A 23,833-nucleotide genomic window follows, 5' to 3' on the forward strand; every position below is an offset into this window, starting at 1 on the left:
TCCCTCCGGCTGATCTGTGGGCACCCATGGGTGCCGTCGGCCCCACGCAGCCAGCAGGACGCCCAGGAGTTCCTCAAGTTCTTCATGGACCGACTGCACGCCGAGATCAACCGCAAGGGCCGCAGGACCCCCAGCATCCTATCGGACACCCGGCGGGCGCCCCCCCCCGAGGACAGCGACACCGGGAGGTGAGGGGGTGATGGATGGGGGGGGGGGGGGGGGGCGCCGTGGAGGCGATGCTGTGTGGGGTGGGGGGGGAACCGCTGACCCCAAACGGCGCCCCATAGCGATGACAAACGCGCCAACCTGATGTGGAAGCGATACCTGGAGAGGGAGGACAGCAAAGTCGTGGGTGAGCACAGCGCCGAGGCTGCGCCCCCCCCCCCCCCCCCCGAAGCCCTCCGTCGGCCCCCATCGTCACCCTGCCGTCCCCCCCCCCCCCCCACCCCCACAACCCCCCCTCCCCGCACCCCCACAGACCTCTTTGTGGGGCAGCTGAAGAGCTGCTTGAAGTGCCAGGCGTGCGGCTACCGCTCCACCACCTTCGAGGTGTTCTGCGACCTCTCCCTGCCCATCCCCAAGGTGAGAGGAGTCCCCCCTCCATACCCCCCATCCTCCCCTCCATCCCCCCTCCATCCCCTCCAACCCCCCCATCCACCCCCCTCCATTTCCCCCCTCCATCCCCCTCTCCACTCCCCCCCCACGTCCCCTCCACCCCTTTCCATCCCCCCTCCACCCCCCTCTCCTCCTCTCCATCCCCCTCTCCATTTCCCCCCTCCATCCCCCCATCCACCCCCTCTCCATCCCCCTCTCCCCCTTTCCCCCCTCCCCTCCCCCCCCCTCCATCCCCCTCCATCCCCCTCTCCATCCCCTCCAACCCCCCCATCCACCCCCTCTTCCCCCCTCCACCCCCCTCTCCTCCTCTCCATCCCCCTCTCCACATCCCTCCACCCCCCCTCTTCCCCCCTCCATCCTCCTCTCCCCCTCTCCCCCCTCCACCCCCCTCTGTACCCCCTCCAACCCCCCATCCACCCCCTCTCCATTTCCCCCCTCCATCCCCCTTTCCCCCCCCTCCCCTCCCCCCCCCTCCATCCCCTTCCATCCCCCCTCCACCCCCCTCTGTACCCCCTCAACCCCCCCACCCCCCCCTCCATTTCCCCCTTCCATCCCCCTCCCCACTCCCCCCCACGTCCCCTCCCCCCCCTCCTCCACCTCCACCCCCTCTCCCCCCTCTCCCCCCCCCCTTTCCATCTCCCCTCCACTCCCCTCTGTACCCCTCCACCCCCTCTCCACCCCTTCCAACCCCCATCCACCCCCTCTCCATTTCCCCCCTCTCCACCACCCCCTCTCCCCCCCTCTCCCCCTCCCCCCCCCCCACCTGAGCTCTCTCCCCCCCCAGAAGAGCTTTGCAGGGGGGAAGGTTTCCCTCCACGACTGCTTCAGCCTCTTCACGAAGGAGGAGGACCTGGACTCGGAGAACGCTCCGGTGTGCGATAAGTGCCGGCAGCGCACGCGCAGCACCAAGAAATTGACCATCCAACGCTTCCCCCGCATCCTCGTGCTGCGTATCCTTACGGCTTAATGGGGGCCGCGGGCCGTCTGTGGGGCGGGGGCTCCCCTGTAGGGTCCCCTGTAGGGTCCGTGGCCCTTAACGGGTACCTTCCCAGACCTCAACCGTTTCTCCACCACGCGGTACTCCATCAAGAAGTGCTCCGTCTTCGTCGATTTCCCACTGCAGCAGCTCAACCTGCGGGAGTTCGCCAGCGAGAAGGCGGGTGAGGAGAGGGGCTGAAAAGGGGGGGGTCGGAGGGGGGGGTCCGAAGGCAGCTCTGAGCCCCTCTGTGCCCCCCCACCCCCCTCCCCGTTGCCCCCCTGCAGGCAGCCCCGTCTACAGCCTGTATGCGCTGTGCAACCACTCGGGCAGTGTGCACTACGGCCACTACACCGCCGTGTGCCGCGACGCGGCCGGCTGGCGGCTCTACAACGACTCCCGGTAGGTGAGCCCCAAAGCTCAGACCCCCCCCCCCACCCCCCCCCACCCTCCAAGAGCCCCCCGAACCCTGAACCCCCCCCCCCCAACTCAAACATCGCTCCTACCCCAAAGCCCGGACCCTCAGCCAAACCTCGGATCCCCCTCTACCCCCATCCCCCCCCCCCCCAAAACCCCAAACCACAGCCCCAAACTGTGCCACTCCCCCAGGACCCCCCCCCCAAACACTGCACACTCCCCAAATTCCAGACCCCAAACACTGAACCCCCCCCAACTCAAACCTCACTCCTACCCCAAAGCCCGGACCCCCACCCAAACCTCAGACCCCCCCCCCCCTCTACCCACATACCCCTCCCAAGACCCCGAACCACAGCCCCAAACTCTGCCCCCCCCCCCTCAGACCCCCCCCAAACATTGCACTCCCCAGACCACAAAACCCAAACCCCCCCAACTCTAACCTCAATCCCACCCCAAACCTGGGACCCCTCCCCAGCCCCCCACCCTGAACCACAGCCCCAAACCCTTCCCCCACCCAGACCACCCCAAACACTGCACACTCCCCAAACTGCAGACCCCAAACCCCGAACCCCCCCACCTCAAACCTCACTCCTACCCCAAATCCCGGACCCCCACCCAAACCTCGGACCCCCCTCTACCCCCATAACCCCCCCAAAACCCCAAACCACAGCCCCAAACTGTGCCACTCCCCCAGGACCCCCCCCCCCAAACACTGCACACTCCCCAAATTCCAGACCCCGAACCCTGAACCCCCCCCGACTCAAACCTCACTCCTACCCCAAAGCCCGGACCCCCCCCCATACCTCGGACCCCCCTCTACCCCCATCCCCCCCCTTAAAACCCCAAACCACAACCCCAAACCCCATCCCCCCCCCATACCCCGAACCCCTCCCTGAGCACCGGACCCCCCCAGACCCCTCCCCACCTTCAGCTCCGTCCTCAAACCCCAAACCTACCCCATCCCTCGGCCCCCCCCCGGCCATACCCTCTGCCCCCCCCTCACTCTGAGGCTGCGCCCGCAGCGTTTCGCCCATCAGTGAGAACCAGGTGCCGTCCAGTGAAGGTTACGTTCTCTTCTATGAGCTCCAGGACCCCCCCGGCCGCCGGCCCTGAGCCCCCCGCCCCCCCCCCACAGTGCGGGCCGGGCCTGGAGGGAAAGGGGGGGGGGGGCGGGGGGGGGCCGGGCCCCCCCCTTTGACCCCGGGACCACAGACGGGCGGGGGGCGGCTGGACGGAGCTGCCCCCGGATGGGGCTTTTGTGAATAAATTTATTACAAAAAAGGCTAAAATAAAAATAAAGGCGGTTGGGGGGGGGGGGAGGGGGGCAGAGCCGGGCGGGGGGGGCTGTGGCTTTAAGAGGGGGCGTGGTTTTGTGGCGGGGTGGGCGTGGTTTGATGAATGTGGGCGTGGCTCTGCGCGGCCGTCAGGAGACATAGCGCTTCCCTATTGGCTCCGGTGATGTCCCGCCTCTCTCCGCCCCACCAATCGTTGTCGGGGTGGGCGTGGCCGAGAGCGGTCCGGCCGGGAAAAGGGTCCGGTGGGAAACACGGAGCGCGGAGTTCCGCGCGATGCCGCGCACCGTGGCCGTGGTGGGGGGGGGCATCAGCGGGCTCGCCGCGTGTTACCACCTGGCCCGCGCCCCCCACCCCCCCAAAGTGGTGCTGCTGGAGGCGGGGGGGCGCCTCGGGGGTTGGCTGCAGAGCACCCGCACCGAGGATGGAACCGTATTCGAACACGGGCCAAGGGGGGTGCGGCCCGGGGGGGCGGCGGGAGCCGATACTCTGCACATGGTATGGGGGGGGGGGCCGGGGGGGCGCTGGGGGAGACCCTGGAGGGGCTGCGGGGGGCTCCGAATGGGGGGGGGGGGCGGTTCTATGGGGGGTGAAGGGGTCCTTGGGGGGCTCAGGGGTCCCTGGGGGGGGGTCGGGGGTCTGGGGGGTCCTTAAGGGTGGGTGAAGGGGTCCTGGGGGGCTCAGAGGTCCGTGGGGGGGGGTCGGGGGTCTGGGGGGGTCCTTAAGGGGGTGCTGAGGGGTCCATAAGGGTGGGTGAAGGGGTCCTGGGGGGGTCCGGAGACCTCTGGGGGGGCTCTGAGTGGGAGCTGAGGGGACCCCGAGGGGGTCGGGGGGGGCATAAAGTGGGTCCTGAGGGGCTCCTAAAGGTGGGTGAAGGGGCGCTGGGGGAGGTTGGGGATGATGGGGGTCCCCGGTTGGATGGTGGGGGGTTCTGAGGGTCCTTGAGTGGGTGAAAGGGGGGGGGCGGAGGGGTTCTTTGGGATGGAGGGGGGGGAGGTTTGGGGTGGGGGGGCTGAGGGGTTCCCCGCTGCTGTCCCCGCAGGTGTCAGAGCTCGGCCTGGAGCCCCTCGTGCTGCCCGTGGCTGCGGACCACCCGGCGTCCCGGCACCGCTTCCTCTACGCCAACGGCGCTCTGCACCGAATGCCCTCAGGGCTGGGGTGGGTCCCCCCCCCCATACCCCCCCATACCCCCCTCATACCCCTCCCCACGCCCCCTTTGGGACCCCCAGGATCCCTTCATCCATCTCTGAGAACCCCCCCCGGAACCACTCGGTGTCCCCCAAGGTCTCTTTCAGACCCCTCAGCACCTCCTTAAGGACCCCGAGACCCCCCGACCCTCCCCAGAGCCCTTCACCCACCCCCAGAGACCCCCCAGCACCCACATGGAGACTCCCAGGACCCCATCCACACCCCCAGACCCCTTTAGCCATCCCTAAGGACCCCCGAGCCCCTGTGTGGGGACCCAAAGACCCCATAACCCCCTGGAAGGATCCGCATAAAAACCCCACAGAACTCATAACCCCCCCAGGGACCCACATGGGGACCTCAGAGGTCCCCCCAAGGACCCACATAGGGCACCAAAGCCCCATAACCCCCCGGAAGGACCCACATAAAGGCCCCATGGAACTCATAACCCCCCCAGGGACCCACATGGGGACCTCAGAGATCCCCCAAGGACCCACATAGGGCCCCAAAGGCCCCATAACCCCCCAGAAGGACCCACACAGGGCCCCAAAGACCCGCCAGCCCCCCAAGGGACTCCCATAAGGACCCCCCCATCCCCCTCTGTGCCTCTCCCCAGGGGTCTCCTCCGGGCTGTGCCCCCCTTCTCCCGGGCCCTCATATGGAGCGCAGTGCGGGATCTGATGGCACCAATGGGGACGGAACCCGACGAGAGCATCCACAGCTTCGCCCGGCGCCGCTTCGGGGCAGAGGTGGGCGTCTGTGCCGGGGGGGGGGGGATGGGAGGGGGGGAGATAACCCTTATCAGGGCGTGCAGGGGGTGGGTGGGGGCCACCACCCTCACCCCAACTCGTGCGGCTGTCACCGCAGGTGGCCGATGTGGCCGTGGACAGTCTGTGCCGGGGGGTGTTTGCTGGGGACTGCCGACAGCTCAGCGTCCGTTCCTGCTTCCCTGCCCTGTTCAGGGCTGAGCGCACGCGGCGCTCCGTGCTGCTGGGGTTGGCGATGGGAGAGGGTGAGTTGGGGGGGGGTGGGGTGGGGGGCACCGTGGGGACGTGGAGGGGGTGGCCCCGTGCTGTCAGTGCGGCTCAATGGGAGGCGGGATGGGGATATGGGGGGGTATGGGGGGGTTCAGCCCCACGCTGCCCTTATGGCACGTGGGGGTGTGGGGGCTGATGGATGGGGACGTGGAGGGGTGATGGATGGGGGCACAGAGGAATGGCGTATGGGAACATGGGGGGGGGGGGGACAGAGGGGGGGACATCCTGATGCTGCCCCTATGGCACATGGGGACATGGAGGGGTCCCATATGGGGACAAAGGAATGACACCCCAATGCTGCCCCTATGGCACGTGGGGACACAGACGGGTGATGTATGGGGACACGGAGGGGGGGGACGCCCTGATGTCACCCGTATGGAGGGGGGGAGGTGATATATGGGGACACAAAAGGGGGGGACACTCTGATGCTGCCCCTATGGCAGATGGGGACGTGGAGGGGTCCCATATGGGGACACCCCGATGCCACCCTTATGGCACATGGGGACACAGGTGATGTATGGGGACACAGAGGGCTCCCATACTGGGGACACAGAGGAAGGACACCCCAATGCTGCCCCTATGGCACATGGGGACACAGACAGGTGATGTATGGGGACACGGAGGGGTCCCATACGGGGACACAGAGGGGGGGGGACACCCCGATGCTACCCCTATGGCACATGGGGACATGGAGGGGTCCCATATGGGGACACAGAGGGGGGGGGGACACCCCGATGCTGCCCCTATGGCACATGGGGACACAGACAGGTGATGTATGGGGACACGGAGGGGTCCCATACGGGGACACAGAGGAAGGACACCCCAGTGCTGCCCCTATGGCACATGGAGACATGGAGGGATCATATATGGGGACACGGGGGGGGGGGGGGGACACCCCGATGCTGCCCCTATGGCACATGGGGACACAGACAGGTGATGTATGGGGACACGGAGGGGTCCCATACGGGGACACAGAGGGGCGGACACCCCGATGGGGAGGCGGAGGGGTCCCGTATGAGGACGCAGAGGGGACACCCCGAGGCAGCGCCACCTCTGCGTCCCCCCAGGACGGCCGCGTGGGGCCACGTCAGCGTTGGTCCTCCGGGCACGGGAGGAGCGTTGGACGCAGTGGGCGCTGCGCGGGGGGATGCAGACACTGCCCGAAGCCATCGCCGCCTTCCTGCGGCCGCGCGGCGCTGAGCTGCTGTGCCACGCGGAGCTGCAGCGGCTGCGGCTGCGGCACGACGGCACCTGGCAGGTTGTGGGGGGGGGGGACCCCATTGTGGGACCACCGGGGCGCTGATGTGGGGTTGGGGGATCCTAAGGCTCGGGGGGTGGGGGGGTGTTGAGATCCTTTCGGGTGGCGTTGCGTTGTTTGGGGGTTCCCGTTCTGTGGGGTGGGGGGGGGGTCAAAGGGAGCTGTTGGGGTCACGTCTCGGAGATTTGGGGGTCCCATTCTGTGGTTTGGGGGTGTTGGGAACCCCGGGGTCCCATCCTTATCGTTTGGGGGGTCCCCAGCCCACGGTTTGGGGGTTCTGGGGCCCTTGGGTTCTGTCCCTGTGGTTTGGGGGACCCCCGAGTTCACTTCCCCATGGTGTGGGGGTCCCTATCCCACAATTTGGGGGCTCTGGGTCCCCTGGGTTCTGTCCCCGTGGCTTTGGGGTCCCCATCCCACCGTTTGGGGGTTCTGTCCCCATGGTTTGGGGGCCCCCTGTGTCCCCTCTCCATGGTTTTGGGGCTCCCCATCCCACAGTTTCGGGGTTCTGGGGCCCTGGGGTTCCGTCCCCACAGTGTGGGGGACCCCTGAGTCCCCTCCCCACGATTTGGGGGTCCCCATCCCACACTTCTGAGCTGCCAGGACCCCCCCTTTCCCCCCCCCCCCCCCCCACAGCTCACCCTACCCGACAGCACCATCACCGCAGACCACGTCATCAGCGCGCTGCCCGCCGCAGGTGGGTCCTGCTGAGGGTGGGGGGCGCTTGGGGGGGGTGCAGCACTCCCTCCCTATGGGGCAGACCCCCCCCCCCCCCAAAGCTGACCTCCCCCTCCCCCATTGGCAGCCCTGGCGCGGGCGCTGCCCCCCGAGGCGCAGCCTTTGGCCCAGCAGCTGACCCACATCCCCGCCGTGACGGTGGCCGTGGTGAACCTCCAATACCGCGGCGTTACGCTGCCCGTCACGGTGAGACCCCCAAACCACCCCACCCCACAGCGCCCCCCCCCCCCAACCCCGCTCACCCCATTACCCCCCCCACCCCTACACCCCCTATAGGGCTTCGGGCATTTGGTGCCATCCTCTGAGGACGAAGCACTGCTGGGCATCGTTTATGACTCCGTGGCGTTCCCGCAGCACGACGGCAGTGGGAGCCCTTCCGTGCGCCTGACGGTGGGAGACCCCCCCCCTATTATTGTAGGGTCTCCCCATGTTTTGGCCCAAAGCGGGGGGGCTCACCCCGTTCCTGTGTCCCCATAGGTGATGCTGGGGGGTTCCTGGTTCCAACGCAGCTTTGGGGAGCCCACAGCGGCCCCCCCAGCTGTGCTGCTGCAGCGGGCGCAGAGGGCGGTGAGGGAGCAGCTGGGGGTGATGGGGACCCCGGTGAGGTCCGTGGTCAGAGTGCAGCAGGTGGGTGACAGCGGGGTGGGGACGGGGGGACACCCGGGGGGGCTGCGGGGACATCGGGTCACTGTCTGACCCCTCCTCCCCCACGCACACACACACATTCCTCCCCACAGTCCTGCATCCCACAGTACACGCTGGGCCATTGGCAGCGTATGGGTAAGGAGGGGGTGTGGGGTGGGAGTATGGGGATGGGGGGTGGGGGTATGGGGACATGGAGGGATGGGGATGAAGGGGGGGAGACATGGGGATGGGGATTGGGACATGGGGATGGGAACATGGGGACTGGGACGGGGCTATGGGGATATGGGGATTGGAATGGGGACGTGGGAACTGGGATGGGGATTATGGGGATGGGATAAGGATGGGGATGTGGGGATAGAGAAAGAAATATGGGGACTGGGAAAGGATGGAGGTTTGGGGTTGGGAAGATGGGGATTATGGGGATTATTGGGACAGGGGCACGGAGGTAGAAATGTGGGGACTGGGAAAGGATGGAGGTGTAGGGCTGGGAATATGGGGATGGGGAGAGGGGAATACGGGGGTATAGGGATGGGGGTGTGGGAAGGGGTAAGGATGGGAATGTGGGGATGGGGATACAGGGATTGGGATATGGAGACAGGGATGTGGGGATGGGGACACGGAGATATGGGGGCCGGGAAAGGATGGGGGTGTGGGGTTGGGGATGTGAGGCTGGAGACTGGGATGGGGAGGTGGGGACAGGGATATGGGGATAGGTTGGGATGGGATGGGATGGGATGGGGATAGGGTGGAGATGGGATGGCATGGGATGGGATGGGAATGGGGATGGGGATGGGATGGGAATGGGGATAGGGTGGAGATGGGATGGGGGGCGGATGGGGATGGGGGGGGATGGGATGGGAGGTGATGGGGGTGGGGATGGGATGGGGGGGGGAAATGGGGATGGGGGGGGATGGGATGGGGTCTCCCAGCCCCACAGGGGGGTCTCCATCCCGCTGTCCCCGCAGAGCGCATCGGGCGCTGGGTGGAGGAGCAGCGGTTGCCCCTCAGCCTCATTGGTGCGTCCTACAGCGGCGTCTCCGTCAACGACTGCATCGCCAGCGCCAAAGCGGCCGTGGGGCGGCTGCTGGGGGGCTGAGCCCCACAGCGGGGTCTGAGACCCACGTTGAGGGGGGGCGGAGGGGGGGGGGGGGAGCCCCATTGCTGAGGTGCTGAGCCCCATAGCGGGGCGCTGAGCGTCATTCGCGAGGCGCTGAGCCCGGCCGTGGGATCCGAGCCCCATAGCGTGGGGTTGAGCATCACGGTGTGGGGCGGGCTGACCCCATCCCAGCAGCAGCGATGGGGCAAAAAGCTGTGGGGTGGGGTTGTTTTTTTTTTAACCTCTTTTTTTTCCCCTTTTTTAATGGAAAACCCCCCTTAGAAAGGCGCGGGGAGCAGCGAACATCGAATAAATAACCGCACACCCACAGCAGAACCCACAGCCCAATTAGGGGGGGAGAGGGGGAGGGGGGGGTTGAGTGGGGCCGGGGGACCCCTGAGCCCATCAGCGCCGTCCTCCTGTGGGGCCGCCCCATAGCGACCAGCAGTCCTGCAGCTCTATGCGTGCCGATCCCAAAGTCTCTGTCCGGCAAGGCGACAGCAGCGCGTGCCGGGGGGTGAGGGTGGGGGGGACGCGACCCGTTTTGGGGTGGCTTTGAGGCTAACGGGAGCCACGGGGCCAGCTCTGGTTGCCCCCACGTGTCGGGAGGGTCCCCACCTCCGTCGCAGCGCCGTCCCCATCCGCATCGGGGCCGAGCGGGGTGACCCCCCCGGATGAACTCTGGGTGCCGTTCCCCGTCACCGTGGGGAGCTGTGGGGCCGGGATGCGGGGCGGGGACAACCCCAAAGCCCCCAACCCGGGTACTTTGCGTAACATCTCCTCCCTGAAGAGGTTGTTGGGGTACCTCTGGCCTTCCCGTCCCGGCGGTCCGCGGCGGCCCCGTGGGGCGCGTGGGTCGGTGCCGATGTCCACGGTCAGGTTGGTGTAGAGGGGGTGCAGATGTTTGGCCAGCAGGGTGTAGGTCAGAGAGTTCATCCCATCCTGAGTCCACATGCGCTGCGTGCGGATCAGCAGGTCGAACCTGAGCATCGGGGGGGGGGGCGGGGAGGGGGGGCAGAAGGGGACGGTCGCACCAACAGCCCCACGCCGGCCCTATAGGAGACCCCCACGGCCCTCCCATCACCTGTGCGGGTTCTCCTCGTTGCCTTTGTCGCTTTTGTGCTTGACCATTTTGTAGTGGCCGATGGAGATGGGAGGGCGGGCGATCTTCATCCCGGCCAGGCGGACCCTGAGATGTGGGTTTTTCCCCCCACCCCCCCAACCCCAAAAGCGTCACCGCCGCCCCACAGCGGTGCCACCCCCAGCACCGGTGCAGGTTGTGGTCCCACTGTGTCCTACCTGGTGGCGATGTCGTCGTCCTCGCCGCCCCAACCCCAATATTCGTTGGGGAAACCATTGATTTTCATGTACTGATCCGGGGTGAGGGCTGAGACCCCCCCAAAGTACTGCGGGTACGGCAGGCTGGGGGGACAGAGAGAATGGGCGGGTGGGGGGGCGACCCTGAAGATCGTGGAGCTGTGGGATGGTTGGGTTGGAAGGGTCCTTAAAGATCACAGAACCATGGGATCATGGGATGGTTGGGTTGGAAGGGTCCTTAAAGATCATAGGACCATGGGATCGTGGAATGGTTGGGTTGAGAGCAATCCTAAAGACCACAGAACCACGGGATCACAAACTGGTTGGGTCGGAAGGCTCCTTCAAGACCACAGAACATTGGGATCACAGCACGGTTGTGTTGGAAGGGTCCTGGAAGGTCACAGAAGCGCTCACCTATACCCAAATTTATTCATGGCAATGGAGACGTGTTTGGGGTTCCAGGGGTCGCAGGTGTAGAGGTTGTGGTCGTTCTCAGGGATGAGGTCGACGTCGTGCAGGAAGAGGCAGTCCCACTCCTCGTCCTTCAGTGCCTCCTTCACCCCCACGTTCAGCAGCTTGGCGCGGTTGAAGGTGCTGTTCCCTGCCTGGGGGGTGAAAACCAGGAGGGATGTGGGTGACCCTACAATAATATGGGGCAGCCCTACCATAACGCAGGGGGGGAGGTGACCCTATGATAAATATCGTGGGGTAGCCCTACAGTAACATGGGGTGGGATGGGGGAACCCTACGATAGCATCGGGTGGCGACATTGGGCAACCCTACAATAAATACCATGGGGTGACCCTACAATAACATGGGGTGACCCTACAATAACATGGAGTAGGATGGGGGAAACCCTACGATGGCATCGGGTGGCAACACTGGGCAACCCTACAATAACACAGGTGGGAGAGGCGACCCTACAATAACATGGGGCGACCCTACAATAACATGGGGTAGGATGGGGGGAGCCCTACGATAGCATCGGGTGGTGACATTGGGCAACCCTACAATAACACAGGGGGGAAAGGTGACCCTACAATAGATACCATGGCGTGACCCTACAATAACATGGGGCGACCCTACAATAACATGGGGTAGGATGGGGGGAACCCTACGAAAGCATCGGGTGGCGACGCTGGGCAACCCTACAATAACACAGGGGGGAAAATGTGACCCTACAAGAACACAGAGGAACCCATCCGGAGCCCGGACCCCCAGGTGCCCCCCACCTGATGCACCACGTAGATGCCGTAGTGCAGCTGCTGGCGCTGCAGGAAGGGGTGCAGGTAGTAGAGGAGGTGGCCCAGGTGCGTCTCGCGGTTGCGGTGCGGGACGATGACGGCGGTGCGGGATCGTGGCTCACAGGTTTGGGGTTGGTAGCGCCCACCGGGCTGCACCGCCGGGTTCTTGGCCTGGATCTGCTCCAGGGTGGGCACACGGCTGAAGGACACCGTCAGAGGGCCGACTGTGGGGGGAGGGAAGGGGGGGGTGGGACCCAACGGTAACCACTGGCACCAATTGGGTCATGGGGGTCCCAATCACCCCATAACCAATGGCACTCAACCACACCACGGGGGTCCCAACCACCCCATATCCAACGGCATCAACCATGCCATGGGGGTCCCAACCACCCCATACCCAATGGCACCCAACTGGGTTATGGGGGTCCCAACTACCCCATACCCAATGGCACCCAACTGGGTTATGGGGGTCCCAACTACCCCATACCCAATGGCACCCAACTGGGTTATGGGGGTCCCAACCACCCCATACCCAATGGCACCAACCAGGCCATGGGGGTCACAATCACCCCATACTTAATGGCACCAACTGGGTCACGTAGACCCCCAGTGGCACCAACCAGGACTTAGGGGTCCCCAATCATCCCATATCCAATAGCACCCCACGCCCAATGGTACCAACCGGGCCGTTGGTATTCCAACTACCCCATACTCAATGGCTCCCAACTGGGCCATGGGGGTCCCAGCCACCCCATATCCAATGGCACCAAATGGGTCATGGGGGCTCCCAATAACCCCATACCCAACGGCACCGACCATGACATGGGGGTCGCAACCACCCCATACTTAATGGCACCAACTGGGTCATGTAGACCCCCAATGGCACCAACCGGGTCATGGGGGTCCCAACCACCCCATAACCAATGGCACCCAACTGGGTTAGGGGGGTCCCAACCACCCCATAACCAATGGCACCCAACTGGGTTATGGGGGTCCCAACCACCCCATGTCCAATGGCACCAAATGGGCCATGGGGGCCCCCAACCACCCCACAACTGTCGCCGACCGAACCACATGGGGCAGATCCCCACTCACCCAACGCCACAGACGGTCCGTATCTCCCCCCGCCCGACGCCCCCGTGCCCCCAACCCCGTCAGTCACGTGACCCCACCCCTGACCCCCTGACCTCTGACCCCCACCCCCACCCCCCACTCACGGAGGAGGGGCGACCGCTGGGGGCAGTACGGCAGCGGCTCGGCGGGGTCCCGCAGGGGGCCCTGAGGCAGCAGCCGGCTGAGGTTGGCGTACACGTCGTGGGTACGGGAATAATCCACGGCGGGGGGGGAGGAGCGGCCGAAGAGGGCCGTGAGGTTCCGGAACCCCCCCAAAGAAAAATAAGCGACGAAGGCGAACTGGCAGCCCACCAGCAGCGCCAGAGAGCACGGCCGCTCCAGCAGCCGCCGCAGCATCGCGGGGTGGGGGTGGGGGGGGACACCGGGGCGCGGCCCCCCCGGTGGGTGCAGACGCGGCCCCCCCAGCGGTCAGCGCCGCCCGGCGGCCGCCATCTTGGGTGGGGGGGGGGGGGCGTGAGGGGCGGGGCTCGGAGGGGCGGGATTTGATTGGGCGGTGCCTGGGTGGGGGCGGGGCGTAGACGGTGAGTCGGCCTGTAGTGGGCGGGGATTGAAGGGAGAGGGATTTTGATTGGGCGGTGCGCAGAGGGGGCGGGGAAAAAAAGTGAATCGACCTTCAGTGAGCAGGGCTTAAAAGAGGGCGCGATTTGATTGGGCGGTGCTTGGGAAGGGGCGTGGCTTAGCGGGTAGCGGGGCCTAAAGGGGGCGGGGACAGAGGGAGTAAGAGGGATAGAGGGGGAGACGGGGGGGGAACGGAGGAAGAGTGTGGGAGTGGAGGAGGAGGACAAGGCGGGTTAACTGTGGGGAAAGCGTGGGGCCAACGGAGGCACCGCATGGCGGCAGAATGGAGACCTCCGACCTCCCCGTTACCACAGCAACTGAGCGCCTCAGCTCTGCTCCGCCCCCTTCCGGTGACGTCACAGCAAGCGGGCGCTCTGATTGGTCCATGAGCGGCTCGCGGACCGGAAGCGCCGGAGCGGCGGAGAGGAGGCGATGATGGCGGCGGCGGCGGCTGCGGAGCGGTGCGGGCGGGATCCGTGCGGTGCGCTCTGCCCGCTGCTCGCCTACCTCAGCGTGGGCTACGCCGACTACGCCGTGCTCGCCCACGTCCTGCCGCAGCCCGCACTGCGCTCCAGGTGCCCCGGGGAGAGGCCGGGACTGTCTGTGGGGGCTCTGTGGGCCCTGTGGGGCGGGCAGCAAGGCCTGTGGGGCCTATCCCGGGGTATGGGGCCTGTGGGGCCTATGCCGGGGTATGGGGCCTGTGGGGGCACTGGGACCCCCCCCCCCTTTCAGGTTCAAGGCTCCTTGGGGGGGCTCAGCCCCGTGGGATCCTCCAATGGGGGTGTGGGGTCTGTGGGGACGCTCTGAGCGTCCCCGTGGGGTGTTTGGGGTTCCTTACCCGTGTCCGGGATTCCTGTAGGGCCCATGGGGTTCCTGTGGGGTCCATGGGGTGCAGGGCCCCTGGGTTCTCCCCGGGCTGCAGGGTTCTCTCCTGGCTCGGTGGGGCTCTGTGGCTGTGGGGTCCCCACGGGGCTCGGGGTCCATGGGGCACTGCGTCTATGGTGTCTCTGTGGGGCTCTGGGCCCACAGGGGGCGCTGTGTCTATGGGGTCCACGAGGCTTTGGGTCCATGGGGTTCCCGGGGCGTTGGGTCTTTGGGATCCCCGCAGCGATCTGTGTCTGTGGGGCACTGATTGTGCGGGTCCCCTATGGGGCTCTGGGTGCTGGGGGTCACCCTGTGCCCCCCACCCTCCAGCCCATGGTGCCCCATCCACGCTGTGACGTTCAACCTCCTGGTGCTGCTGCTTTTGGCCTCCCACACCCGCGCCGTCTTTGCTGACCCCGGTGAGCGCCGCCACCCCCCGCTTATGTACACGGGGGTCCCCCCCATTTATGTATATGGGGGTCCCAATAAAGCAGGCATTCACCCCATCCCCCACCCCCAGGTGTGGTTCCCCTCCCCGGCACCGCCATCGACTTCTCAGACCTACACCCAACGGAGCGGGTGAGCCCCCGGAGGCCGCTATGGGGTGGGTGGGGGGCTGCTGCTATGGGGTATGGGGCTGCTGCTATGGGGTGGGGGCCCTACACTGAGCGCTGCCCCACTCCTCCCCCCCCCCAGAACTCGGATGAGTGGACGCTGTGCAGCCGCTGTGAGGCGTATCGGCCACCCCACGCCCACCACTGCCGTGTGTGCCACCGCTGCGTGCGCCGCATGGACCACCACTGCCCCTGGTGGGTGTCTGGGTGTCCCCCCCCCCTTATTAGGACACCCCCGGACCCCAAAGGATGGGGACAGTGGACATCAAGGTGTCATCGGCCCTGTTTATCTGCAGGATAAATAACTGCATCGGGGAATTGAACCAGAAATACTTCATCCAGTTCCTCTTTTACACTGGTAAGTTGTGGGATGTGGGGCTCGGCCCCATAGCAAAGGGTTCAGCCCTACAGCTGTGGGTTCTGGCTCACTGCTCGCCCCATACCAGGCCTGACCAGCGCCTATGCAGCGGGGTTGGTGTTGGCTGTGTGGTTGGGACCGTCAGGAGGAGATGGCACCGAAAACCGCATCCAGACGTGAGTGTGGGGTGATGTGGGGGACTGGGGGCCGCCCCACATCAGCCCTCAGCCCCACTGCCGTCCCGCAGCGCTCACTGCGTCGTGCTGCTGCTGGAGTCCCTCCTCTTTGGCATTTTTGTCACCGTTGTGTTTTACGATCAGGTCAGTGGGGCGGTGTGGGGCGGGCGGGTGGCAGTGAGGTGGCAGTGGGGCAGGCGGTGACATCTCTGTCCCCAACCCCATAGGTGGTGTCCATCCTCACGGAGCAGCCCCACAAGCGGGGGTCAAAGGAGGCGTGTGGGGGACGAGCGTGGGCAGCAGCACTGCAGGAGGTGTTCGGGGGAGGCTGTGTGCTCGGCTGGCTCTGCCCCTGCAGCACCCCGTCCCGCCCCACATACAGCCTCCTGCCCCACGGCGACGTCTGAGCTGCATAGAATGGCTGGGGGGGGGGGGGAAAGGGGGCATTGGCGCCCCAGAGGGTGCTGATGCCTCGAAGTTTGGGTACCCCAGAGAGGTTCTGAAAGTCCAGCTCTGTGTTCAAGGGGTCCTGCCCCAAAGATTGGGCACCCCATAGCTGTCCTGGGGGTCCCCAGCTTGGTGCTCAGGGGGACCTGCCCCAAAGCTTGGGCACCCCATAGAGGTCCTGGGGGTCTCTGTGATCAGAGGGTCGTGCCCTAAAGTTTGGATACCTCATAGAGGTGGTGGGACGTCCATGGGTCTGTGCTCAGGAGGTCTCGCCCCGCAGATCAGGCACCCCATAGGTAGAGGTCCTGGGGTCCCACCCCCAAAGTGCAGACACCCCGTAGAGGCTCACCCCAACTCACGATGCTGCATGGCACCAAGAAGAAGATCTCTGGCTCTGGGTGGGGGCACCCAACAAACCCCATTGTACCCAATGTTGGCAGCGCCATCGTCACGGAGGAGGGAGGGATCAGCTCAGCCCCCATTGCGCACAGGGACAGTCCAGTAACCCCAAAGCAGAGAGCGGAGCTCCATAAATAGCTTTAAATAATCCCCCACCACCCTATAGGTGCACAGAGGGGGACGTTGCGGGGGTACCCCGAGGCCAGCCCAGGGCTGAGACCCCCGGGAGGGGCTGAGGTAGACACAGGCACAATAAACCCAATAAATAACAGCGGCTCTACGCCCGGCGCTGCCGGAGGATCTCCAAAATCTCTGCTTTCTGTTTCTCCCACGCCGTCGCTGCTGCTTTTTGGGGGATGAAGAAGCTGTATTTCAAACGGGGCGGGCGCTGCTCGTCCACCACCAAAGCCTGCAGCACCACAGGCTCCGGCAGCGGCCCCCGGCACGTCAGCACCTCTGGGACGGCCGTGGCACCGCTGTACCGCAGCGTCACACCGCCTGGCAACGTCACCGTGTGCTCTGACGGCACCAGGATGAAGCCACCGTTGAGCAGAGAGCGGCCGGAGGGGTTTCGGAGTGCCAGGTAGATGTTGTCACCGTGGGTGCCGTGCGGTGAGCCCTGGCGGACCAGGAGGTGCGTGGCGCCCGCTGGGATGGTGATCACGTCGTTGTAGCCGTAGCTGTGGAGGTGATTGGAGGGGCAGTGGGGTCAGAAGAGGTGGGGATGGGGAGATGGGAGGGTTGGGGGAGGGTGGACGTGGGGTTGGAAGGGGCGATGGAGGGGACGGATGTGTCAGAAGAGGAGATGGAGGGGATGTCGGGGCGATGAAGAAGGAATTGGGGCCATGAGGGGCGATGGAGGTGATGGGGGTGGTGATGGAGGGGAGAAATGAGTCAGAAGAGGAGGTGGAGGGGATGTTGGGGGTGATGGAGCAGAAATTGGGGCCAGGAGGGGCGATGGGGGGGATGGTGGGGTTGCGGGGTGGTGATGGAGGGGAGAAATGGGTCAGAGGAGGAGATGGAGGAGATGTTAGGAGTGATGGAGGGGAAACCGGGGCTAGGAGGGGCGATGGAGGGGATGGCAGAGCCAGAGGAGGGGATGATGCAGTTATGGGGGGGTGATGGAGGGAACAAATGGGTCAGGAGAGGAGATGGAGGGGATGGTGGGGTCAGAGGGGGGGTGATGGAGGGGACAGCAGGGCTGGAAGAGGAGGTGGAGGGGATGCTAGGAGTAACGGGGGGGAAATTGGGGCCAGGAGGGGCGATGGAGGGGATGGCAGAGCCAGAAGGGGACGGTGGGGTTGAAGGGGGGCAACAGAGGGGGCAGAAGAAGAGATGGAGAAGGGCGTAGAGTCGGGAGGGTGCAGACACGAAGTTGGAAGGGGCAGTGGGGGCTGCTTTGGGCTCAGAAGGGGCCACAGAAAGGATACCCCAAACCCCCACAGAGGTGCCCCCCGCCCTGGCTGCTCACCGGGGCGCGGTGAAGGACCCGGACACTTTGGTGCAGCCGGAGCCGTCGCCACCACACTGCATGCATTTGTCAAACTTCTTCTTGGAGCCGATGATGCGATCGCAGCCCGTGGGGACGCAGCGGCCCCTCACGCACACCCCGGTGCCCTCCGGTGAGCACGGCGTCCCATCCACAACCTGCGGCACGGCATTGGCACAGCGTTGGCACGGCATTGGCACAGCGTTGGCACGGTGTCGGCACAGCGTCGGCACAGCGTTGGCACAGCATTGGCACGGCATTGGCACAGCGTCAGCACAGCACGGTGCCCACGAAGGGACAAAGGGACACTCACCCGCGGCTGCAGCACATGGTAGACCCCCAGGCTGTGAGATTGGCACATCAATTTACATCGGTCCTCTTCGGCCACGCCGCCGTACCGCGGCACCCAATCGCCCACCGCCGGCAGAGCCGCCGAGACGACGCGGTGGTTGTAGGCAGCGCACTGCTCCTCCCGGAACGCTGCGGTGGGTCGGGTTTGTTAGCAATTGGCCGTGCCCCATAGCCCCACGGCTCGGCCCCACGGCTCGGCCGCACTCACCGCTGCTCCCGGGGCACTCCCCGACGTTGCAGGAGCGGAAGCGGAGTCGCTCCCCACGGCAGAAGCGGCCGCCGTTGCGCGGTGTGGGGCGGGAGCAGAAGCGGTGCGAGGAGGTGACGCCGCCGCCACAGCTCCGGGAGCAGCTGCTCCATGGAGCCCACGGCCCCCAGGAGCCGTCCACGGGGATCTGTGGGGAAAACCACCCCGTGAACCCAACACCAGGACCCATCTGTGGGGACCTATAGGGAAAACCACCCCATGAACCCAACAGCAGGTCCCATCCATGGGGATCTATGGGGAAAACCACTCCATGAACCCAACAGCAGGGGCCATCTGTGGGGATTTATGGGGAAAACCACCCCATGAACCCAACAGTAGGAGCCATCCATGGGGACCTATGGGGAAAACCACCCTGTGAACCCAACACCAGGTCCCATCTGTGGGGACCTATAGGGAAAACCACTCCATGAACCCAACAGCAGGCCCCATCCATGAAGATCTATGGGGAAAACCACCCCGTGAACCCAACACCAGGTCCCATCTGTGGGGATCTATAGGGAAAACCACCCCATGAACCCAACAGCAGGTCCCATCCATCAAGATCTATGGGGAAAACCACTCCATGAACCCAACACCAGGACCCATCCATAAAGATCTATGGGGAAAACCACCCCATGAACCCAACACCAGGACCCATCTGTGGGGATCTATAGGGAAAACCACCCCATGAACCCAACACCAGGACCCATCTGTGAGGGAAACCACCCCATGAACCCAACAGCAGGACCCATCCACGGTGACCTACAGGCCAAAGCCGCAGCACCAACCCACCCCGAAGCCCCAAATCCCACTCGGATCCCCACCACTCACCTGGAGCTCTTCCATGGTGGCCATATCCACGCACTGCCCACTGACGCACACCCGTCCCGGCGCGCACGGCGTGCCGTCGGCCCACGGGAAGTGCTTGGTTTGGCAAACCGCTCTCCCTCCGGCGCGGCCGCTGCACCACAGGGCGGCACAGGAGGGCTGAACGTCCCCACAGTGCCGCGATTCGGGGCCGAATGCCAACTGGCACTGCCGATCTGCGGGGTACACCGAGCCCGGCAGCGCCGACGGCAGCTGCAGCCATTCGGTGGGTTTATCCAACAGACAGCGACCTGCACGGAGGGGACGGCGCTCAGCCCCGCGGTGAGGAGGGGGCAGAGCTGCGCGGGTGACCCCAAAGCAACGGGGACGACCATTGCGGGGCCGTACCGTGGCCGTTGTCAAGGAAGTCGGTGATGAAATGGGCGCTGCATGGGGACCACATCTCTCCCGGTGGCACCGAACCCATCACCGGCGCCATCACGCGGCGCGACGATCCCAGGGGGCTGTTGAGCTCCGTGCAGCGCTGGGAGTCGTCGTGTGGCATGCTGAGCACGTGGCCTGGGGGGGAGGGGGCATCAGAACCGTGGGGGCACCTGGGGGGGTTCTTCGGGGGTCATTGGGGTGTCCCGGTGGGGAGGGTTGGGGGCTGTGAGTGCGCCGGGGGGCGTTCGGGGGGTGGCTTAAGCAAATTTCGGGGAGCTTTTGGGTGTGTTTTGGGGAGATTTGGGGGCGCCTCGAGGGTCTTTTTGGGGGGTGTTTTGGGGGACATTCTGGGGACATTTAGGGGATGTCTTGAGCAAATTTTGGGGAGCTTTTGGGTGTGCTTTGGGGAGATTTGGGGACCCCTCGAGGGTCTTTTTGGGGGGTGTTCCGAGGGACATTTTGGGGGTGGTTTGGAGGATGTCTTGAGCAAATTTTGGGGAGGTTTGGGAGTGTTAGAGGGAGATTTGGGGACCTTTTGAGGGTCTTTTTGGGGGATGTTTTGGGGGACATTTAGGGGATGTCTTGAGCAAAATTGGGGAGCTTTGTGGCTGTTTTGGGGAGCTTTGGGGACCCTTTGAGGGTCTTTTTGGGGGATGCTTCGGGGTTGACATTTTGGGGATGGTTTGGGGGGCGTCTCAAGCAAATTTGGGGGAGATTTGAGGCGTGATTTGGGGATCCTTTGAGGGTCTTTTTTGGGGGACGTTTTGGGGATGTTTGGGGGATGGTTTGGGGACATTTTGGGGTCACTTTGAGGAGAGGGCCATGCATGCTGAAGACGTGACCTGCACCAGGGGGTGAGCATCAGCTGCTCAGGGTTGTGTTGGAGCCGTGTTGGGCGCACCTTGGGAAGGCTTTAGGGCACCTTTTGGGGGGGCTGTTTTGGGGGTTGATTTGGGGAGGAATTTGGGCACCTCTGAAGGAGGTTCGGGGCATATCTGGGGAATGTTTTGAGGGGCGCTTTGGGGGACAGAGCTGTGCATGCTGAAGATGCGACCTGTGCCACAGCACAAATGGCAGCACTGTGGGGACGTTTTGGGGCATACTGGGGGGGGGGTTTGGGGTCAGGGCCGTGCATGCATCCCCTTTGGGCGCTCACCCAGCTCATGTGCAACCGTGAACGCTGACTGCAGCCCATCGTCCTCCACAATGGCGCAGCTCCGCTCGGGGTCGCAGGCGGTGCCCACATCGGCCATCCCCAACGTGTCGCATGTGGCCGCCCCACACAGGTCCTGGGGTGGGAGGATGGGGCTAAAGGGGCGTCTTGGGGCACCCTGACACCCATCGGTGCCCCAAGAACCCAGCGTGCACCCCAGGGGCGCCTCGACACCTTGGTGGTCATCATGGGGTCCTACCCAGCGCCCAACTCTTTGGGATGGGTTTGGGGGATCCTACCGCCACCCAAAGGCCAATGGGCACCCAGGGATCCTACCCGGCACCCAAACTCCTTGAGATGGGTCTTGGGGATCCTGCCAGCACCCCAAATCCCACAGGAACCCCAAGAACTCCACCTGCACCCCAAAATCCCAGGGGGACCCTTCACACAACTACTTGGGATGGGGTTTGGGGGGGACCCAACCAGCACCCAAATACCTATGGGCATCCCAAAGACCCAACCAGCGCCCAACTGCCTTGACGGGTGTAGAAGGGATCCTACCCAGTGCCCAACTCATGGGGATGGGATTTAAGGGGCCCTCCCAGCATCCATGGGCACCCCGAGGACCCGACCATCTCCAGGGGCACCCAGTGGGCCCAGCTTACATCACAGAGACACGTGGGGATCCTACTACTTGTGGGGACCCTATGACTCGTGGAAATCCTACTACTTGTGGGGATCCGACTACTTGGGATGGTAGAGTAGACTCTACTTTGGTAGAGTCTACCAAACCCACAAACTCATGGGCATCCCAACCAGCACCCAAATGCTTTGGTGGGCGTCTCAGGGGTCCTGCCCAGCACCCAACTCATCGGGACGGGATTTGGGGGACCCAACCAGCGCCCCAAAAAACCCCAAGTGAACACAGTGGCCCCATCCAGCCCCCACCCACCCCCGTTCCCCCCCACCTGCCGGGTGAAGAGGACGGCGACGTCGAAATGGAGGGGGCTGTCCTCGTCGGGGACGTTGAGGTCCCTTTGCCAGCGGCAGAAGTCGCGCAGCGTTTGGGCAGCGTTGGAGGTGACGGACGGCCCCGGGGCGCCGTTTGCCAACACCAGGAGCCGCGTCAGCCTCAGCTGCACCGCAGCGCCCAGACTGCCGTGCCGGAAGGTCCTGGCAGCCGTAGCCAACACTGTCAGCAGGTACGGCCGCAGCTCCGTGCCGTGGAACCGCGCCATGGCCGCGTCGGCCACCACCAACAGCTCCACGTGGCGCTGCACCGCCGCCGCGAAGCGCTGTGGGGGGAATGGGGTGGGTGGTGGGGTGGTGGGGTGGTGTACCCCAATGGTGGTGGGGTGGTGGGGTGGTGTACCCCAACGGTGGTGGCACCGCGACGGCCCGTTGTCACCCACCTCCATGCCAACATCCCCCATCGAGGTGCTGCTCCATCCCATCGCCATCCATCCCCACGCCGGTGTCCCCCATTGCTGTGCCACCCCCACCCCGCTGTCACCCCATTGCTGTGGCAGCGCCCCCCATCTCTGTGCCAGTCCGTTTCGGTGCCCCCCACCCTTATGTCGATGCCCCCCATCGCTGTGCCCGTCCATTTCGGTGCCCCCCACCCTTATGTCGATGCCCCCCATCGCTGTGCCAGCCCACCCTGATGCCACCCATCACCACTCCAACTCACGCCAATGTCCCTTATCTCTACGTCAACCCATTCCAGTGTCCCCCATCACTGTGCCCCCCCAACCCGCTGTCACCCATCCCCAAACCAACCCCCACCAGCGCCCCCCAACCCCCACCAAACGACCCCAAACCAGCGCCACCCGTCACCATCCCAACCCACACCAACACCCCAATCTCTGTGCCACCCCATCCCATCACAGCATCAATGCCTTTTATTCCACTGCCACCCCACAGCAGCCTCCACTGCCTCTGGGTGACCCCATAGTGGCGTCCCCACCCCTGGGTGACTCCACAGCAGTGTCCCCATCCTGCTGCCATCCCATCGGGGTGCCACCCATCACCACGCCCGTGCGCCCCAATGCGCCCCAATGCGCCCCAATGCGTCCCGGCGCCACTCCCACCGATGCGTCCCAGTGTGTCCCCCCCCCCCCCCCCCCGCCGTACCTTCGCTCTCCTTGGGGCCGTTTCCCCCCCCCGCCGTAGCGGTGCGGTTCCCTCCGGGGCCGTTACGGGACAGTGGGGTCCGGCGGTGGCCCCGAGGGCGGCGGTGCCGATCAGCAGCGCCAGGAGCGCCCGGCGCATGGCACACCAATGGGACACCGCTGGGACAGCGCTCGGCCCTCCACCGCCGCCCTATTAACGGGGACGGGACGAGGGGGGAGGGGACATCGAGCTGCCCCTTCCCTCCCTCCCTCCCCCCCCCCCCCCCCCCCCGGCCCCCCCTTCCCCGTCCGCTCCCGGCTCCAAACTGTTCCGGAACGGCCCACCCCGCTGGGAACGGGGAACCCCCCCGGGATGGGAGCGGTGCCAATTGGGGGATGGGTTGGGACAACCGACCCCCCCCATCCATCCGTCCCCGTTCCCTCCGTCACATTCTGTCCTCTCCTCTCATCACATTCTGTCCTCTCATCCCATTACGTCCCCTCCAAATCCCCTCGATCCCATTCAGACCCCCGGAGATCCCCGTAGCGATCCCTTTTGGAACCCTTCGTCCCATTCCATCCCCTCTACCCCCCCTCCTTCCCCCCAACCCCACCCCGTTCCCTCCATCCCTCCTCGCCACATCCATTCCTCCCTGTCCCCTCTGTCCCATTCTGTCCCCTCTGTCCCATTCTGTCCCCCCCATCCCATCGTCCCCTCCTTTCCCTGCCCGTCTTCTCCGACTTCACCCCATCCGTCCCGGAACCCTCTGTCCCTCTTCATCCCATCCCATCCCCATCCCCTTTTGTCCCATCCCATCCCCTCCTCTGCTCCCCATCCCCTCCATCCCACTCTGACCTCTGGGG

General features: G+C 65.2%; 5 protein-coding genes across 5 annotated transcripts; 3 read left to right on the forward strand and 2 right to left on the reverse strand.

Moving 5' to 3' along the window:
- Nucleotides 1–3,292, forward strand: USP21 (ubiquitin specific peptidase 21; the record flags this gene model as incomplete). The annotated part of the gene is made up of 7 exons (XM_040652454.1): nt 1–188; nt 288–352; nt 479–582; nt 1,400–1,565; nt 1,668–1,775; nt 1,879–1,993; nt 3,031–3,292. Coding segments are annotated over 7 exons (837 nt in total), but the record flags the coding sequence as incomplete, so codon positions are not given.
- A 262-nt stretch (nt 3,293–3,554) lies between these two features.
- Nucleotides 3,555–9,586, forward strand: PPOX (protoporphyrinogen oxidase). Its single transcript, XM_025143604.3, has 11 exons — nt 3,555–3,798; nt 4,343–4,458; nt 5,102–5,234; nt 5,353–5,497; nt 6,590–6,780; nt 7,414–7,474; nt 7,583–7,701; nt 7,792–7,905; nt 7,993–8,142; nt 8,253–8,295; nt 9,126–9,586. Exons 1-11 carry the CDS (start codon nt 3,577–3,579, stop codon nt 9,254–9,256), a joined length of 1,425 nt encoding a protein of 474 aa, XP_024999372.2. The 5' UTR covers nt 3,555–3,576; the 3' UTR covers nt 9,257–9,586.
- B4GALT3 (beta-1,4-galactosyltransferase 3) lies at nt 9,471–13,390 on the reverse strand. The gene is made up of 6 exons (XM_025143605.3): nt 13,035–13,390; nt 11,806–12,041; nt 10,988–11,178; nt 10,556–10,678; nt 10,341–10,445; nt 9,471–10,238 (listed from the first exon to the last, which is right to left on the reverse strand). Exons 1-6 carry the CDS (start codon nt 13,285–13,287, stop codon nt 9,818–9,820), a joined length of 1,329 nt encoding a protein of 442 aa, XP_024999373.1. The 5' UTR covers nt 13,288–13,390; the 3' UTR covers nt 9,471–9,817.
- A 531-nt stretch (nt 13,391–13,921) lies between these two features.
- Nucleotides 13,922–16,676, forward strand: LOC100858962 (palmitoyltransferase ZDHHC3-like). The gene is made up of 8 exons (XM_003643242.6): nt 13,922–14,084; nt 14,704–14,792; nt 14,894–14,952; nt 15,070–15,182; nt 15,284–15,345; nt 15,434–15,521; nt 15,593–15,665; nt 15,749–16,676. Exons 1-8 carry the CDS (start codon nt 13,942–13,944, stop codon nt 15,926–15,928), a joined length of 807 nt encoding a protein of 268 aa, XP_003643290.2. The 5' UTR covers nt 13,922–13,941; the 3' UTR covers nt 15,929–16,676.
- Nucleotides 15,259–23,156, reverse strand: ADAMTS4 (ADAM metallopeptidase with thrombospondin type 1 motif 4). Its single transcript, XM_015280054.4, has 9 exons — nt 22,992–23,156; nt 21,827–22,153; nt 20,862–20,994; nt 19,670–19,840; nt 19,286–19,572; nt 18,416–18,602; nt 18,170–18,336; nt 17,839–18,014; nt 15,259–17,047 (listed from the first exon to the last, which is right to left on the reverse strand). Exons 1-9 carry the CDS (start codon nt 23,127–23,129, stop codon nt 16,645–16,647), a joined length of 1,989 nt encoding a protein of 662 aa, XP_015135540.3. The 5' UTR covers nt 23,130–23,156; the 3' UTR covers nt 15,259–16,644.
- Between the last annotated feature and the right edge of the window lie 677 nt (nt 23,157–23,833).

Source organism: Gallus gallus, chromosome 25, assembly GCF_016699485.2.
Source record: "Gallus gallus isolate bGalGal1 chromosome 25, bGalGal1.mat.broiler.GRCg7b, whole genome shotgun sequence".
NCBI classification, from domain to species: Eukaryota; Metazoa; Chordata; class Aves; order Galliformes; family Phasianidae; genus Gallus; species Gallus gallus.